Below are 16,994 nucleotides of genomic sequence, written 5' to 3' on the forward strand. Positions count from 1 at the left end.
ACTAATTCTTCATGGATTTGAGGCATCAAATGTATTATTATTTTCTAACACATATCATCAACATATACAAGTAAGGCTATAAAGTCATTACCTTTGTCTTTTGTGAATAGAGAGGAATCAGATACAGCTTGTTTAAATCTCATGCTCAGAAGTTCTTGGGTCAGCTTCACATTCCACTACATACTAGCTTGTTTTAGTCCATAAAGGGACTTGACTAGCTTGCTGATGTTATCACATCTGTGCATGTTTTTATAGCTTTTTTGATTCATTTTAGAAACAAAGTTATTGAATCATGACCATTTATTACTTGTTTTCCTTGCTTTCTCGTTAGATTATGTTTTTACACTTGTTTTGAATGCCTTACGGTGTTCGGTAGTGTTTTTCTTCACCATTACAGGGTGAGCGTGAGAGCAAGGGAAGAATTACAAGCACGAAATGATCAAAAGAGGAAGAAGTCGAAGCATCAGCAATTCGACGCGTCGAGCCCATGCCTCGACGTGTCAAAAAATTCCAGTAGCTTCAAACATCGCACATTTTGGAGGCTCGACGCGTCGAGATCGCGGAGAGACGTTAATTTGGAAGACTCCTAAATTGATGCCATCGGGTTTCTACTATAAAAAGATCATCTTCTATCAACCCTAGGGTCTGCTTCTTCTGCGATTTCGGTGTTTTGAAGGCAATCAAGAGCAAAGCACAAAGAGGACCAACTTGAAGATTTACAACTAGCTTTGGAATAGAGAACTAGCTAGAAAGATTCGGGAGAACTCTTTCACTCTTACTCTTATTCTCGTTGTTATTTGTTTATCTTTAAGCATTGAATTTACTGTTATTATGTCCATGAGCGGCTAAATTCCTTAGGGGTTTTTGGGTGAATTTGTTTATGAACCTATGTGCCTTGTTCGTTAATTTCTTAATATATTTATGTTTGGTTTTATGATTTGTGTTGCAGTCTTGTCTTAACCTGTTGTTGTTGGTAATTAAAGGCCTAAATTACTAGCTTCATAGTCATATTTGTGTCACCAATGGGAATTTGGGCATAAATTAGGGCACACACGATTGCACCTAATAGTTAGACCTTGGGAAAGGGGAATTTATTAGGGGAAGTTAATTCTAGATTGTTGCTCATCGGGAGATGGTAGTAATTAGGAATAATTGAATGCTGATCTTCGATCTTATCGGGTGTTTAAGCCACGGGAGTGGAAATTCACTAGGAATAGAGATTACGGGAGTAATTCGATTCCACTTTGCATTCCCACACAGATCTTAATTCCAAACCAAATATTACAAACGTTAATTGGCACTAGGTGATTAAACATTGTGATCCCAAGAATCCCATTTTGCTCTATTGCTTACGAAACCTTAATATTTGTTTTATTTCTTGCTCGTTATTTTATGCAACCAATCAACCATCAAGTTTCGATCAGACTAGCTCGTATAAGTAAGCGAGTAATTAGTGATTAGTACCCCATCTTCCTGTGGTTCGACAACCCGAATACTCCGGGTATTATTTGTTTGCAAATATACTACGCATCACTTGCACACTTGATCTGATTTTGCTGATGTGAAACTAGGGGGCAATGTCATGTAGACTTCTTCATTTAAGTCTCCATGTAAAAAAGCATTATTTACATCTAGTTGGTGAAGAGTCCATCCTTTGATTGCAGCCACAGCAAGTAGGACTCTGATTGTTGTTATTTTTGCCACAGGACTGAAAGTATCTAGATAATCTAAGCCAGGTGTCTGAGTGTATCCTTTTGCCACAAGTCTGGCCTTGTGTCTTTCAATAGTACCATCAGCCTTTAGTTTAGTTTTGAACACCCACTTCCATCCTATAGGCACCTTGGAAGGAGGGAGGTCAGTTAGGATCCAAGTATTGTTGGCTGTAATGCATTTATCTCTGACTACATGGCTTCTCTCTAGCATTCACTCTTGATTGCTTCATTGTAGGTCTTTGGCTCCCTGGCATTTAGAGTATTCATAGCAAAGACCCTATAGGCTTGTGAGAGATTATCATAAGACAGGAACTTTGAAATGGAATGTGGAGAAGTTCTGCTTATGATACTCTGACAAGCATAATCACCAAGGTAAGCAGGCTTGGTCCTTGCCCTTGTTGATCTTCTTGGCTCTGGTGGTGGATCTGTATTGCCTTGACCAACAGGAGGGACCTCAGATGTGCCTTGTGGAACAACTGGGGCTTCGATGGGAGGTAAGATAAAGACAAAAATTACATAAGCTTGAACATGGACCAGTCTTTGACCTATCCCATATTACATGAAGGGTGATTGGCATGAAAAATTATATCATGGATCATGGTTGATCTTGTATTGTTGATTTTAATACAAAATTACATTTAGATTATGTGTCTCAATTTTGTGTCAGGTTCAGTTTTGAAAAAAATAATAATAATATACAACACATATATGATATATGAACAATATATCTTATGACATTCCATTTGAAATGGTAATATATAGTAATGCGGTACTTGACATATAATGAGAATAATAATAATAATAATAATAATAATAATAATAATAATAATAATAAAAAAAAAAGATTGAAGATTTAGAGAATTAGAGATTTATCATTTTATGGAATTAGGGTTAACTAATTAAGAGAATAAGGTTAAAAATTGGTTCAAACTTGAGCATTTGCAAGTTACGTTGTTGCCAACTTTTCGGAGTGTTGAATGATTGGACGATGATCAATCGGTGGAGAAATGAGTTGAGTCGCTAAGAATCTAAGATGAACAGAGAAGATGGGATATGGGCGTGGTTGTGGTAGTGCGTAGTCGTGAAGGAGCCTAGGAAGCCAGAAACTTAAGGTTAAAGAATGAAGATGAATGAAAATGACGATGAAGATGAGTGAAAATGGTGGTCTCACACAATCACTAAGAAGCCTAGAAATTGTTAGGAATATATAGCTAGAAAAAAGATTATTTCCACAAAAATAACAAGCACAAAAAATGAAAGGAGAAAGGACTAGATTAACTTAAATCATGTAATACCCACACTATCTTTAAAATCTTATTTACTACATTCTAAAGGTGCTAGGAGTGTTGTAGCTTAAGTTTTTCAGGATAAAACAAGCTACGGTTTAATGTTTAAGCACTAGCTCTAACGAATAAACCTGGCGAACTAGAACACGGCTTTGAACATAGAAATGTTAAAGAGGAAATTGAGCTGAGTTTCGAAAGAAAAAGCTTGGATTTTCAGTATTGTAAAATCACCTGCTTAACCAAGGGCTTATATAGAAAAAATGAGGATAAATAATATTTAATCATGACATTAAAACTGATAATAAAATCAGTCATTGTAACCTTCATAACAGACAACCATTATTCTGAATATTTTTTTAATACCATTATTCTGGTTATTAATTCTAATAAAATTAAAAATTGAAATTAAGGTTAAGATACTTATTTTTATTATTAATGTAGATTAATTCTAATAAAATTCAAAATTGGAATTAAGGTTACGATACTTATTATTAATGTAGAGAGCACACAGTAGAAAAGGGAAAATGATAGAAGAGGTCCGGGATCCAGAGAAATACGACGTCGTTGCAAGGAATTCCGATTTCTGAAAATAAAACATCGCCGTTGCCGGGGATCGAACCCGGGTCACCCGCGTGACAGGCGGGAATACTCACCACTATACTACAACGACCGAATGCGTTTTCGTCTAACATTTATTCATTTTATAATCAAAGCATTTACAGATTAATGAGAAAAGAAAAGGAAAAGAAAGGGTATACTTAAATTAGATTTGGGCTTCTGCACATACATATAAAATAATTAAAACAGTTTAGTTGGGTCATATTAAACAAACTAACCGGGATAACTTGGGTTCGATTCCCACAAGTGACGATTCCCTTTGGGCCAGCTTCTGTGCCTCTCGGAGCGAACCGGGTGGACCTGGACCGTTAAACGGACAGAGAAAGACCCAGACCACAATGTGTGGTTGACACCAAAAAAAAAAAAAAAAAAAAAACAAACTAAAAAAAATTGACATAATCTTAAAATGATGTGGTTTTGAAACTATATAATTTTCTATAATAAGAACAATTGCTTCTATTATTCTCATGCGCATATTATGTTGTGCAAGTGCACCATGTATGATATACACGGTTGCAAAAACAACGTCGTTTTGACTAAAAACGAGCGTTCCATTTAAAAAAATAAATTAGGTTTGATTCACGACAATAGCATTTTTTTGTGTATAATTTAAATTATATATCCACAACTTCATAACTACATATCCACAAATTCATAATTATATATCCACAGTGAATGAATAACACAAAATCCAGAATGATTGAACTAAATATCTACAATGAATGAACTAAATATCCACAATGAATGAACTAAAAATTCACAATGAATGAACGTAATGCTATTGAGGGGAATTGAAACTGAATTTTTTTTTTTTTAAAATGGGACACGCGTTTTTAATCAAAACGACGTCATTTTGCAACCATGTGCACCATGCATGGTGCACACGGTTGCACAGCATAACTATTGATTCCCATGTTAGATTTGTCGTTGCCTTAATACATGATATAACAATTAAATTGGCATGTCCACATATGCAAAGCAGCCTAAGTATGCAATCGCATATGCATGCTAACCGTCGGGGTTAGCCCCTCATTTAGATCTCTAATAAGGATTAAGGGGTCTTGGATTAGTTGATGGTCTTTAGATCTTGCTCATCAATCTCCCTCCTCTACATCACCACTCTTAAAAGATTTGAAATTTCATTGGCTAATAAACCCACACGTACACCTACATATATATCCACAATGAAATAATAAAGTTCCTTTGGCTTGATATCTTATAAAGTTCCTTTGGCTTGATATCTTATAAAAATGATTTTTTTTTTAGGTGGCGTTTGGTTCACAGGATCTGAAATTACATCAGATAATAAAATTACTTTTTGAAATATAATATGAGATTTTGAGAAGATAAGATTACTTAGGGTGTGTTTGGTTCGCACATAGGAATCGGAATCGGAATGGATATCAAATACTTGGTAATGGTAATGGGTTTTGGTGAAAGTGTTTAACATGTTTGGTAGTAGGGTGGAATGGGAATGGTTACTAATAGTAGTGCTTGAGAATGAATAAGGGAATGAAACCCTTATCTTATTTGGGTATAGGTTTTTCAATTGATGCATGGGGTATTCAAAACCCATAGTAGTGTTCTAAAAACCTATCAACCAAACAACAACAATCACTTTCATACCCATTCCTATGGACAAAACCCACCAACCAAACACACCCTTAGTATGTTTAGTTTGCACGGTAGCTGATGGCGCCATCAAGACCCATTTTATTGGAAAAGTATTAATTCAAGGAGGTAGTGGTGAAGAAACAAGGTTGGCGCAAGTCTTGTTGGGCTAAGAAGACAAGCATGCATAATGATCCAAAACATACAAAGAAGGAGAGAGAAGAAGCCGCCCCGAGGGCCATGTAAGACTCATCGGACAACCGGCACTGGTGAATTTAGGTGCACGTACACCCTGGCTTGAATATGGAAAGGAAAAATAAATTAAATAGTAATTGCCATAGGGGGTGTCAAACTTACAACGAACCTCTGACAAGGTAACACAAGTACTAACCACCCAAGCTACTCAAATTTCATATACCAAAAGGCAGGATGCTCTATTTACCTATGCGAAGATTGTTGGCATCCAAGTAGTGTGGGGGATACATGTATGGCCTATAATGAAGGCAAGTTAGTGCTATACAATGTCAACCATTCGTGAGTTCTTCAACACTATAAATAGGATGCTTCGTCTCCTCTTTAGACATCGTGGTCTAGACATAACAACTATCCTAGGTTGATGGCTTGTGGTCTTGGCTTTCTGTATGGGTGTCTGGGTTCAATCCCCATGCCTACATTATTATTCTAGTCCATTATTTGGTTATAACGTGTATTGTTCATTTATTATTTGGGCTAGTGTTTCAAACTTTGTACGTACTTAAAATTATAATTATATATCCGATTTATGGTGGACCCGGTTCCAACAAAATCATAAATAGCTTAAAATTATAATTATATATTTGCAAATGGTGTCTCTTTTTTGAATTAATTCTTATTCTCACATATAAGCACTAAATTATTAGAAAAAAATAAATAAAATATTTATTTTATCCATATTTTTAAGAGTAAAATGTCTATTTATACATAAAGGAGAAAAATATTTATATTTTTATACATAAAGAAGAAAAGCAACTACTATACTTTTAAAATAATTGGGGAACTAATATAGACACATTAATAATTCAAAAAAAACGTTTAAATATATTTTTTTTTTGAATGCAAACGTTTAAATATATAATTCTTGATAAAAAAAAAAAAAATGTTACTTTCCTTTCATATTATAACAAATTGATCGATTTTGGATATAGCTTTAAATCTTATTCCAGAACATCCTTTTTATCATGGTCTAACCCATTCTTGATTATTCCAGAACAGGACAGATCATTCCTCTCTGATCTCCAAAAGCAGAAATATTCATTTTCATAAACCAGAAGCTTCTGGCAACTCCACTCCCTTCTCTCTCTCTCTCTCTCTCTCTATATATATATATATATATATATATATATACAACTTCATCTACTTGTGGAAGTCGACAATCAAAACCATCAAGCAATTAGCTTTAAGATCGAAGCATCATTTACCTAAATAAATGGATCTCAGGAACTTTGGCTTATCCAACTTCGGGTTAGAACCGCAGCTCCTCTCAACCATCCAAGACATGCTCGACTTCGCCGACGACCACGACAAGCCGGCCGGGCCCCACCAGAACAACCCATCCCGGGCCTACGTCCGGGACGCGAAGGCGATGGCAGCGACCCCGGCGGACGTGAAGGAGTATCCGAATTCCTACGTGTTCATCGCGGACATGCCGGGGGTAAAGGCCGCGGAAATCAAGGTCCAGGTGGAGGACGACAACGTTTTGGTGGTGAGCGGGGAGCGGAAGCGGGAGAGGGAGAAAGACGAGAAGGATGGGGTGAAGTATTTGAGGATGGAACGGAGGGTGGGGAAGTTTATGAGGAAATTTGTGCTGCCGGAGAATGCCAACGTGGAGGCGATAAATGCGGTTTATCAGGACGGGGTGTTGCAGGTGACGGTGGAGAAATTGCCGCCGCCGGAGCCGAAGAAGCCAAAGACAGTTGAAGTCAAGGTTGCGTAGGATCGGAGAAGAAAAAGTGGAATGCATATATGTATGTGTAATGTAATGTGTTTCACGGAGTAGAAAGCTTTGCTGCTTTAATTTGGTGTGTTTCTTATTACAGATGTGTTTTCTAACGTTTATGTAAAATGTGGTACTAAGATCTAAATATATTTGGGTTTTTGAAGAAACCTAAATATATCATTCCCATTTTGCGTTACGTTGGTTATGTTTTTCTTCTTTGGTTATGTTTTCACATGTTAGGTTTTTCAATTTACATTAATTATTAGGAATGTGATGTTTTGAAGAAAAATATAATATATTAAAGAGTTTTTAAATTTTATTTTTGGTTTTAAATTTATATGTAGTTGTTCACTTTTAGTCTTTTTTAATTATAAAACCTTAATTTGGTTATAGTATTATTATGACATGACTATATTTGGTTTAATACAGTTAAATATAATAATATCTTGATTTTTTTATATAAAGTTGATTGACCCATTATATTTTTATGTTTTTTTTTTTTAAAAAAAAACAAATCAAAGACCAAAATGCTCTTGTATTTAACGACATTTAAATTGTTTTGTTGATATATTACTAAAAATAAGCCTGCCAGAATAATATAGGACTAAATGAGAATTTATTAATAAAAAATAACTTAAAATGAACTGTCACTTATAAATCTAAGATCAACAATAAAATTAATTACTTATAAAGGAAACTATAATACTTATGACGAAGAGGGTAATATTTATAAAAAAATTATGATTCGTCTTATAGATAAAGATTTATGGGAAATTGACTGAAATGTACCAAAATCAACATACAATTCTCAAAATTTGACAGTTCGAAAAGGTGGACGATTTTAGGAAAAGGACGTTTGGGACTTGGGACTTGCGTTTGAGTTCAGAAACGCAAGTCCCAAATGCATTTGAAATTTTTTTTTTTTAAATGTTGATCATAAATGCAAATAGAAATTGCGTTTGATGTATTTTATACATCCGACTACTGCCGCCGCCAAACACAACACCCATCGCCGTCAAAATCACACCCTCGGTCATCTCCATGATGTCGCGGAGGAGCCATTGCGGGATGACACCAAAGGAAAATCAGCCTCCTATAGCCGAAGCTGGTCGCCGTCGTCGCCGGAAGGGAACGGAGGTCACCAGATCTTCTGCTCATCGGATCTGCTCTGCTTCTCCGGAAAATAGGGACCGCCGGAGGTAGCCGTTGCTGCTGGAGAAGTACGACGTAGCTATACCATCGTTCTACTGTCCGATATGCTGTTGTGCTCACCGGAGATGGAGGCTGGCGCGTCGACTGAGATAATTCCTTTGTTTCTTATTTTTCGGGATACGCTATGTGTTTGGGTCGATAGAGATTCAGATGAAAAGGAATGAGAGAGAAATAGAGAGTGAAAAACAGTTGTGTATTGCCAATTTGCAGAGCTCACAACAATAACCTCCACCACCGCCCCCCATTGCCGCCTGGATAATACATCAAACGCAAATGGAAATTGCGTTTGATGTATTTTATACATCAAACGCAATTCCCATTTGCATTTGTGGTCAGCATTTAAAAAAAAAATTAAATTTCAAATGCATTTGGGACTTGCGTTTCTGAACTCAAACGCAACTCTCAAACGTCCTTTTCCTAAAATCGTCCACCTTTTTGGACCGTCACATTTTAGAAATTGCGTGTTGATTTTGACACATTTCAGTCAATTTTCGAAAATTCATAAATTGATCTCATACGAGATTTTGCCTTGACTTAAAGTTTTATATTTTACACAAAAGAAATGGCAGAATCTTCTATGAAACTATGTCATGGATTATCCATCGTTAGATGAATCGTTTTACTTGTAAGTATTACAGTTGGGCATGAACTTAGCTTGGAAACACAGTAATATATATGATACTGCTAATTCTACGTAAGCAATATAAAATAAACTCGAGACCAATTAAAGCAAGTAAAAGACTTTATTGATCACGGTAAAGGCCCTAAGTACAATCTACTTGGTTGCTCTGAGTGCCGACTGACTGCGGTCGGGATTCTCTAGTAACAACCTATCGATCGTCCAAAAGTCCTCTACACTGTAGCTACTGTGGGTATTTATAGCCGCTGTGCCGGGGACAAGAATCCGGCCGTTCGGCATGTTCTCCACGTAGCCACCACGTGTCATCCTCCCGGGTGCCCTATCTGTCATCGTAAAGAGCTGCCACGTGTCCTTTGTCAGCTCTCTCGCCAAAGGGCTACCGCTCGGTGGTTAACACTACTGCTCGGGCAACTCCCGGTCAGACCCTGACCGGGTTCTTCACAAAGAGCCCGACCTGCTACTTGCAAAGACAAAAAGACAAAGACGAAGGCACCTCGGTCGTGGTAGAGCTATGGCGGTCGGGATATTCCCTATCAAAAGCCCCTCCAGCCCGGGCCTTTTTGACCGTCCAGGAAAAAACGGGACGGGATGAAGAAGCCCAAACGTCGGCCATCAAACCGACCGGCCAGCTGTCATTCCTTCCCTCGCCACGTGTCGGCCACTGCCGGCCTCGGCGACCGCAACGGTCGCCTCGGAATCAGTGCGGGTCATGTCACGCAAGTGGACTCGTTTTTCCGCCTAAATGCTCTCCTATAAATTGGCCCTTGAGGCCTTCATTTGAACTTTCTTCAATCCACTGAAGCAATCGGTACCCTCAGAGAGTCCCGAGCAGCAGTTCAGCGAACCAATCGAGCAAACCAAGCTTCAAGTTTTCTTCCAAGTCTCATCAACCGGTAAGCTCTTAATTCCTTATCTTTTTCTTTGTTCTTAACTTTGCGTAGGAATAGGATAGAACTAACTCCGAACTAACTTCCCGAACCCCGTACTAACCCCGACCGACCTTTAGGTAGAACCACATGTCGGACTCGGACAGCCAAAACGTCTCGGTCGCAGATTACGACCATGGTTTTGAGCAGATCAGCGACGAGGAGATAGAGATCATGTCCGATTCTCCCGAAATCGTTCAACGCCCGGGGAAGGCTCCCGAGCGAGCCCCCGAGCAGCAGGCATCCTCGAGCACAAGCGACTCTTCGGGATCGAGCTCGAGCGGTTCGGGAAACTTAGGCGGCGAGAGTGAGGTGATTAGAGAAACGCCCACCCGGGTGATAGGGGATCACCCGGAGACCGTTCTTCAAGGAGACGATCTGCCGGGCAGTAGCGAACCGGTCGATGAGGAGATGACCGAACCGGAGATCGGTAGGGATGACAGGTTTGAATATTTGAACAGCGAGAGTTTCGCCCAACAAATGAGCGAATTGACGCACGGAGAAGCTGCGCGGATGGAGGAAAGACTAAGCGGTCGAGTGGAGTTCGACACAAGTCGGCGGCTCGGGAATGTTATCGATCGTCACCGGGGCAAGTGGATTGGGATGCACTATGACTCCCTACTAGCCCCGGTCGTCTTCCCGTTCACCGCCATCTTGAACGCTTTCCTGGGCTACTACCAGGTCATGCCAGCCCAAATCTGCCCGAACTCGCATCGCATCATAGCATGCTTTCCGCAGATTTGTGCTCGGCATAAGGTACCCTGCACGATGGAGCTCTTCAACTATATCTATCAGGTGAAGGTCCTCTCGGGCAACTACGGAGGTGGGTTCTTGATGGTGCAATCCCGAGAGGGAAGATGCTCGATCGCAGGCCTGCCCGGGAACAACAAAGGGTGGAAAAGGAGGATCTTCTCGGTCAAGTACGACCCATGGATCCTCCCGATCGACAGAGTCTGGAGCACCCATTTCAGAAAACAAGTCACGCCGGTCGAGACCCCGGCTCTTCGGGAAGCTGCCGTCCGGATCTTAAACGAGATCCACGAATACAAGATCTTCCAATCGGCGGAGAGCCTCGAAGCCGCCCGGTTACCAGATCCGGTATATGATCTGAGAGAGAAGTATAAGCCCGTGCCGATGGGCGTGGTGGTAGCAGGTCCTCCTACTCGGGGTAAACGGAAGAAGACAGGTTTATCCTTGACTAACTCTCCCGCTCGTAACTCCCCGAGCAACGAATCTACTCCCGAGCTAACGTAGTTATTTCTTTTGCAGATATGGCGCCAAAACGCTTCAACAGCGGAGCTCCAAAATCTCCTCCCCGAACGAAGATAACTTTGGGGAAGAAGAAGACAACTGCTGGGTCTTCGGGAGGGGATTCCATCCCGGTTGCCCGACCCTTGTGCCCCATCCCGATCATCACCGACGAGGGTGGGGTCCTGGATGCCTCGGACACATTGGTCACCCGAGTGACCAGCAAGCCAAAGGGGCAAACAACGGAGAAAGCGGTCGAGGAAGCGGCCGGGAGCAAGAGGCAGAGGACGGAGAAGAGCCCGAGCCCAGTGGTCGGGTCTGCCATGGCTGATGCCTCCATACTATCTCGGATCGGCAATCTGACGTCGGTCGAGATAGACCTGACCAAGCTGAGCCCGACCCAACTGGCAGAACGGCTCGGTCGTGAGCTGGCCGAGGTAAGAGTTCTTCCTTCTTTTACTTTTGTATGAAGGACCTTCCATCGAGCTAACATGCCATACTCTGCAGGCATCTCGGATCGGGGCGGCCCTCCACGGCCAAGCGTTACTGGCCTCTGAGGCCATAAGGCTCAAAAAGGTCGCCGATCGGCGATTCAAGGAGCTGGAGGAGATGTCAGCCGAGCTGAAGAAGGCCGAGGAGGCGCTGAAGAAGGCTCGGACCGACCGGAGCGCCTTGTCGAAGGCGTTGCAGAAAGAGAGGGAGGCTCGGGAAGAGGCGGTCAAGAGGAGCACCGACCCGGCCGCCGCGATCGACTATTTCTTTCGGGAGGTCGAGCCCGGTATGGCCTTCGTTCGGCAAATGCGGAGAAACGCGGTTGCAGACGAGCTCTTCTGGTCCTTCGGCCACTGGGCCTACAACAGCGGTCAGAGGGACATGAGGGAGAGGACGGAGGCCAATATGCGAGAGGCACTCGAGGGCGAAGACCTCGAGCTAGTCTTGACCACCCTCCCGACTGAAGTCTCCGACCCCGGCCTGGACCCCTATGATCCCGAGATCGAGATCGTCGGCCCGAGCGGAGCTGCTGTTGAGAAGCCTGCCGACCCGGCCGCTGCCGAAGCCGTGAAGAAATGAGTCCTGCTGGTTTTATTTTTTCCTTTTGTAAACACTTAATCGGGAGCCCGGTCCCGAGTTGTACCGGGCACGTTTTGATTAAATAACAAACCCTTTTGTGTCTAAGCTGTGCCTTTCGTTTTTTGCTTTACGTTTTTATCTTCAACGCGCATATACCGATCGTAAGTGCTCGACCTCTCGGCCATTTAGCCCGGTCGTGCACCACTCACTCGATATCCGACCTTGTGGCCTTATGGCCCAGTCGTGCATCCAAGATTTCGACGTCTCATTGGCCTACCCGACCGAATTTATCCGATCCTGAGGCCTTGTCGAAATTTTGAGAATAGGTAAGCCTCCACGTTCGGGATATCTCCGAACAACGGACTTATGTCAACGTCACATTGGCCTTCCCGACCGCGGAGTAATTGCCCGGTCGCCATAGTGGATTCCCGGGAGACCGGAAAGAGGCAAAAGATGGAACCCATAACCTTCACCCTGGAAGATCAACCCAACAGTGGCGACCACGGCATGGAGGTGCTCGTGGTCACAATTGATGTGAAAGGGACGGATGTCCAGAGGGTTATGGTTGACACTGGCAGCAATGTGAACGTCCTTTATTTGGACGTGTTTGAAAAGCTTGGATTAGACAGGAAGGAGCTGACTCCGGTCGGTGTACCACTGTCTGGCTTTACCGGGGCTCTTATTTACCCCGAGGGAAAGATAACGCTCCCGGTCGAGATCGGCACAGCCCCGAAGTCGATCAAGACGGAGCTAGAATTCGTTGTGGTCAACCTCCATTGCGTCCACAACATTATCTTGGGCCGACCTGCCATTATGAAGATTGGTGGGATAATTTCAATGCCCCACCTATGCATGAAATTCCCCACCCCCAATGGGGTCGGTGTAGTTCGTGGCGATGTCCAATCCGCCCGGAAGTGTTACACCCGAGCGGTTAACAGACGCGATTCCGGTTCGTCTTCCCGGGTGAACACCATAGCCAAAGAGGAGGCTAAAGATCGGAAGGAACAACCTGAGCCTTCCGAGGAGATAGAAGAAGTTCCCCTATCCGAGGACCGACGGGATAAGAAGATTAAGATTGGCCGTGCCCTTACCCCCGAGCTCCGAGCAGAAATTTTAGCCATACTCCGGGAGTATGCCGATATCTTCGCCTGAGGGCCCGAAGACATGCCCGGGATCGACCGATCAGTAATTTGCCACAAGCTAGCCGTTGATCCCGCAGCAAAGCCGGTCGTGAAAAAAACCCAGCACCTTTCTTCCGATCGCCGCGAGTTTGTTAGAGAGGAAGTTAAGAAGATGGCGGCGATCGAGCACATCCGACCAGTGATCTATCCCGAGTGGGTGGCTAATATAGTTCTTGTTCCTAAGCCCCCAGCGTGGAGGATGTGCATTGATTTTACCGACCTCAATAAGGCCTGTCCGCTCGACCCGTATCCTCTGCCGAGTATTCACCAGATGGTCGACGAGACGGCCGGGGCCGAGTTAATGAGTTTCATGGATGCATTAAGGGTTATCATCAAATCATGATGCACCATGAAGATGAGAGCAAGACAGCCTTCGTGACCCCGGACGGGCTGTATTGCTACCGAGTGATGCCGTTCGGCCTTCGTAACGCAGGAGCGACCTATCAGAGAATGGTCAATATGCTCTTTGCCGATTTGCTGGGCCGAACGATGGAAGCTTATATTGATGACATGCTGGTCAAGAGTTGGGACCGATCCGACCACACTCGGGATCTCCGGGAGTGCTTCCAAATCATGAGGAAGTACCAGTTGCGGCTGAACCCGACCAAGTGTACATTTGCGGTTCAGACAGGCAAATTCCTCGGCTATATGATGACTAAGAGAGGAATTGAGCCCAACCCGGCGAAAGTGAAAGCGATTCTGGACATGCAACCACCTTCTACCGTTCGGGAAGTCCAGCAATTGACCGGTCGGTTAGCAGCCCTCAGCCGATTCCTCTCCAAGTTAGCCGAGCGCGCTTTACCTTTCTTCAAGGTATTGCGGAAGGTTAATGGATTCGTCTGGGACGAAGAATGCCGAGCAGCTTTTGATGAGCTGAAGGAATATCTCAACCTATCGATCGTCCAAAAGTTCTGACTTGACCGATCGGAGCGGTGATGAGAGCGCCGCTGATCTCTCCGATCGGTATTCCTCTTGGGGTCTTCTCTCCTCCCCACACACTTGTCCAACTTCCTAAGATTGAGCAAATCCTCCAATAGTTGGCGCAAGTGGGTACATTCTTCAGTGTCATGCCCAGCACATCGATGGTAAGCGCAATGCTTACTCTTGTCAGGACCATCTCGATCGGGATGGTGAAGCTTGATGAGATTGCAAGACTGGGCATACTGCATGGCCTCCGCTGCAGATCGGTTCAAGGCCGTAAACTCGCCAGGCCTGGTGCAGGATCGGGGATGGTCATCGCCCGATCGGTGTTCCGCCCGGCCGGCCGGTTTACGGGACGAGGACCCGACCTCCTGCGAACGCTTCACGGCATTCGCCTCGCCAGCATTGGCATAATCCGTGACCCTTCGAAGGGCCTCCTCATAAGTAGCCGGGGGATGTAAAATAAAATCTTGATATAAATACCCCGTCCGGAGAGAGATGTGTAGCATGTGGGTGGCGGTCGCATCATCCATGGGCTCGACCTCCCCGACCGCCGCCTTCCACTTGATGAGGAAGTCGGTCAAACTTTCGCCTTCAAGTTGCTTGGCCTTCTCCAGAAACATATAAGACTTCCTCACCACCTTGGAAGTAATAAACTTCCTCACGAACTTGATCCCCAGGGTGTCAAACCTGTCGATCGAACCCGGCTGCAAAGTTCGGAACCATTCCGCCGCCCGACCGGTAAGTGTGGAATAGAAAGCCCTGCACATTACGGCGTCTGACACACCCTTCAGCGTCATATTGCTGTAGAAGTCGTTAACGTGAGCCTCAGGGTCTGTTCGGCCATCATAACTCTTCTCTCCAGAGACCTTTAAATCAAGAGGGTAAGGCTGAGCCATCACCGCCGCTGTGAAAGGCGTCTGGTGTAGGGTCGGTTGTTCGACCGGGGGTGCTGCAGGGTGCACGTTTCTGAATTGCGCAAATTCCGCCTGGAGGTTATAGAGTAATCCTCGGGTCTCGTTGAGCTCGGCGGCTTGAGCGGCTTAGGCTGTATCCCGAGCGCGTCGCCGTCGATGAGATCTCGACCCGCTATACCCTGATGAAGCCTCCTGGCTGGCCTCCTGCATCTGTACGTCTTCTTGCTGGCGGTTCGGGTCTTGGGGTCCCAAACGCTGACGAATCTCCGGTCGAAGATGATCAAAAGCTGCCGCTCGGGCAGTTTCTTCGGGGTCCTCCGCGTGAATGGGAACCTCGGCCGCTTGCTGGGCCTGCTCTGGTGCCTCCATCGCATCAGCACCCCCCGACCCCAACCGCGAACGAGCCGAGCGTCGAGCCCGGGAAGCGGACTGACGCTGCGGCTCTACCTGTGCGGTCGGTTGTACTGGAGGGGCGGCGGCTGGAGCCGTGTAAGCAGGCGTATATGGTGGATACCCAACCGGGGGAGTATAATACATCGGTTGGCCAGGCCAATACCCGTACGGCGGAGGTGGGACCGGGTATGGATATTGGCCGGGATACATCACCGGCTGTTGCTGGTATGGCTGACCGGGTGTTGGGTACCCCGGTTGAATGTAGTTCATCGGTTGTTGGGCAACCGGGTATGTGTTAGACGGATGCGGTGGTGAGAGATTGAGATTCAATTCCACCGTCTGACCTTGCTGTTCGGTGGCATGGTGCCCAGATGAACTCGCTGCGTCCGCCTGGTCGTCGACGAAGTTGTTGTGAGCCCACGGATACATGATTGCAAAGAGACCGGGTGCTCGTCAAGACGATGCTTTCTCGCACGGGTCCCCACAGACGGCGCCAAAACGCTTCAACAGCGGAGCTCCAAAATCTCCTCCCCGAACGAAGATAACTTTGGGGAAGAAGAAGACAACTGCTGGGTCTTCGGGAGGGGATTCCATCCCGGTTGCCCGACCCTTGTGCCCTATCCCGATCATCACCGACGAGGGTGGGGTCCTGGATGCCTCGGACACATTGGTCACCCGAGTGACCAGCAAGCCAAAGGGGCAAACAACGGAGAAAGCGGTCGGGGAAGCGGCCGGGAGCAAGAGGCAGAGGACGGAGAAGAGCCCGAGCCCAGTGGTCGGGTCTGCCATGGCTGATGCCTCCATACTATCTCGGATCGGCAATCTGACGTCGGTCGAGATAGACCTGACCAAGCTGAGCCCGACCCAACTGGCAGAACGGCTCGGTCGTGAGCTGGCCGAGGTAAGAGTTCTTCCTTCTTTTACTTTTGTATGAAGGACCTTCCATCGAGCTAACATGCCATACTCTGCAGGCATCTCGGATCGGGGCGGCCCTCCACGGCCAAGCGTTACTGGCCTCTGAGGCCATAAGGCTCAAAAAGGTCGCCGATCGGCGATTCAAGGAGTGGAGGAGATGTCAGCCGAGCTGAAGAAGGCCGACGAGGCGCTAAAGAAGGCTCGGACCGACCGGAGCGCCTTGTCGAAGGCGTTGCAGAAAGAGAGGGAGGCTCAGGAAGAGGCGGTCAAGAGGAGCACCGACCCGGCCGCCGCGATCGACTATTTCTTCCGGGAGGTCGAGCCCGGTATGGCCTTCGTTCGGCAAATGCGGAGAAACGCGGTTGCGG

At 45.0% G+C, this 16,994-nt stretch overlaps 1 protein-coding gene and 1 non-coding gene across 2 annotated transcripts; one reads left to right on the forward strand and one right to left on the reverse strand.

The window, feature by feature from the left end:
* Positions 1-3,596: 3,596 nt before the first annotated feature.
* Positions 3,597-3,668, reverse strand: TRNAD-GUC. Its single transcript has one exon. It is a non-coding gene; the product is annotated as a tRNA-Asp (tRNA).
* Positions 3,669-6,609: 2,941 nt separating this feature from the next.
* Positions 6,610-7,369, forward strand: LOC109150453 (18.8 kDa class II heat shock protein). The gene has a single exon (XM_019298364.1). It carries the CDS (start codon positions 6,693-6,695, stop codon positions 7,197-7,199), a length of 507 nt encoding a protein of 168 aa, XP_019153909.1. The 5' UTR covers positions 6,610-6,692; the 3' UTR covers positions 7,200-7,369.
* Positions 7,370-16,994: the final 9,625 nt, after the last annotated feature.

This window comes from Ipomoea nil, unplaced genomic scaffold (genome assembly GCF_001879475.1).
Source record: "Ipomoea nil cultivar Tokyo-kokei standard unplaced genomic scaffold, Asagao_1.1 scaffold2279, whole genome shotgun sequence".
Taxonomy (NCBI): Eukaryota; Viridiplantae; Streptophyta; class Magnoliopsida; order Solanales; family Convolvulaceae; genus Ipomoea; species Ipomoea nil.

Coding starts and splice junctions, on each gene's coding strand:
- LOC109150453 (XM_019298364.1), top strand. CDS start 6,693: ATGGATCTCAGGAACTTTGGCTTATCCAACTTCGGGTTAGAACCGCAG.